Below are 2,492 nucleotides of genomic sequence, written 5' to 3'. Positions count from 1 at the left end.
AAAGAGTTATATGGATTCCATTTCCTAGGCTGCGTCTTCTAAGAGACACAATCAGCCCCAGAAGATGGAAGGAAAGGTCTCAGGTGGGAGGGGACAACCTGTATCAACACAACTGGGCAGGATTAAGGAGAAACAAAACCTGCTTTGCCACTTTTCTACCCTGTTGTGTTTTCATGCCCTCTCTCAAAAGTCTCAGCTTAAAAATAGCTTAAAGATACCCAAGCAACTCAGCTACGTTAATCTTAACACCCATTTCTACACAGGAGTATCTCTTCAGACTTCTCCTCATCACCCTATTTCTAAAACCTCGTATAGAGGAATATTTTTAATAAGATTTCAATTCAAGGGCTCAGGCTGAGACGAATTCAGCATACTCCCAGGGTGGCTGTTGCAGCTAAATGTGATTTACTCCCCACAGAGTGAAAAAACACCTTCTCTGCAAAGCTTTAGCTATCTTCTCACCAGTTAAAGAGTGTCTTTATCTTCATGACCAGGAAGGAGCTGAGCAGCCCGTAGTACTGGGGAGCTGTACCCACACCAGGCATTTGGCACTGCTCTTCAAAGTGCTGCTGTTCCGGTGAAGGGAGAGCTATCTGCAGGTAGGTGATCCCAGCCAGGAGCCAGGCAGGTAAAGGGCAGGCAGCATGGCCAGCAGCTGCAGCCTCTCATGGCACATCTGTGCAAAACAAAAACCTCCCAGATTCTTTCGAGTTTTGGAGAGAAGCCACGTTCTGCTGTTCCACATAAGTGCTGCTGACTGCCACCGTCCTGCCTCTCCAGTGGGAAGCACCTTCAGACCTCCTCACTCCCCTCTGAGATCCCACGGACAGATCTAGCCAGAGACAGGCCTGGTACACCACACCTGGAAAGCTGCCGAACCCTGTTTTAGGGGAATACAAATCACACGTGGAGTCTGGTGGTGGCCAGTTAGTGTTTGTTGATTGTATTGGGCAGAAAAGCTTGGATGTGCGTAGGAACACAAGGCTGGAGCAGCACTGTTCAAGTGTTTTAAAAATAAACTACATGCCCTAGAAAAATAATTCCTCCTTCTGCCCCTCACATTTTGCTTTGCCTGCTGAGGAGAAAAAGAAAGTTAGCACTTGGAGACAGACAGGAAAACAAACATGAAGATGTAAAAACATTTAATTTCTTGTAATGGTAATGCCTACCCTCTCTAGCATTCAGACAGCAGCTTCCTTTTATAGGCTACTACCTGAATTTTGGATGATGAACTAAGTAATTGCCACATTCAATCAGAATCCCAGAGCACCATGCTCAGTACTTCGTCCTTTCTCCCTCTCACACGTTCCAGTATGATGTTCCAGAGGGACACAGGCACACCACTGTCAGCTGATGAACAGGGGGAGAGCCTTGAGATGGGTCTCAGCTTGAATCACAAAAGCTAGAGAACCGCTTAAACTTGAAATTTTACCTCCTTACCAACACTTTTGGCATTAACAAATCCGCAGCACTGTTGTGAAGGGGAACACAGTGACACAAATCATGGCACATCTACTTCCAAAAGGGCTTTTTGTTGTGGCTGTTGGCTTGTCCACGCAGCACAACATAGGTGAGATTAAGTCTTCATAAACCACAAAGACAGTCCCACATCTTGGGCACTTTACGATATAGTCCCAGTGCCGCAGGAAATCATTTGAAGACAGCACAGTGCGTATCTGCATGGATCACACTCCTGAATTTGGTCCTGAATCAAGCTGAACCCAAGCAGAGATGAAAACCAAATGTTCACTGAACACTGAAATGTTCAACCGAACACAGGTTCAATGCAGAGGGAATAAACGTGATCTCTTAAACATTCCTATCAGGTACAGGAAAATTCACTTTACCAAAAGAATGAGTCAATACAGAATAAACCCCACCCCCTGATTTTACCGACTTACTAACAATTCCACTTTCTTTTTCTCCACCTTGGAGTTCGGCTTTGCGGGGCGGGTCTGCGCACTGTCACTGCCATTACAAGGATCTACCGGCGTCACTTCCTTCTGCTGGTCCCGGCTGTCACTTTGCCTTTCATCTCGTGCCGGAGGAGGATGAGGAGGTGGCACAGGCTGCTGAGGATGACTAGGCTTGTGTTTTGGTACAGAAAGCAACTGCTCAGGAGGAACTGAGGCTGCTCCACCCTGCAGCCCCAGCTTCTGACATTGCTGCTGGAAGGCTTTTTCCCTTTGCGTTTGCTTCCGACTCTTATTCACAGCGTGGGGGTGATGCTGCTGCTCCGAGGGTTCATACCAATCTATTAATAGATGAGAGGGAGAAACAGGATTAAAACCCAATCTTAAAATAAAGACAGACTCTGAGAATTAGCTTTTATGGGCAAGAACAACGGGCGCAAAACCAACCTAAGGAGAAGACGCGCCAGGGAAAGCAACGTGGGGGAAAACCCAGGAACTTGGAAATGTTTTGTTAGCCTAAGAATCAGGAGTCGTAGGGGATCTGTGCACCTGAAATTAGAAGAAGGAGGAATAAGCAGG

At 46.7% G+C, this 2,492-nt stretch overlaps 1 protein-coding gene across 1 annotated transcript in view; it reads right to left on the bottom strand.

Annotated features, from left to right (window-relative positions):
- Nucleotides 1–2,254, bottom strand: part of GORAB (golgin, RAB6-interacting) — a gene marked incomplete at its 5' end in the record, with an annotated part of 7,904 nt that extends 5,650 nt beyond the window's left edge. The window contains one exon of the mRNA XM_010160229.1: nt 1,906–2,254. Within this exon, the coding sequence (XP_010158531.1) occupies nt 1,906–2,254 (349 nt within the window). The remainder of the gene's footprint in view (nt 1–1,905) is intronic.
- Between the last annotated feature and the right edge of the window lie 238 nt (nt 2,255–2,492).

The sequence above is a fragment of the Eurypyga helias genome, unplaced genomic scaffold (assembly GCF_000690775.1).
Source record: "Eurypyga helias isolate BGI_N326 unplaced genomic scaffold, ASM69077v1 scaffold12951, whole genome shotgun sequence".
Classification (NCBI taxonomy): domain Eukaryota; kingdom Metazoa; phylum Chordata; class Aves; order Eurypygiformes; family Eurypygidae; genus Eurypyga; species Eurypyga helias.
This window is presented reverse-complemented; position numbering and strand designations above follow the sequence as displayed.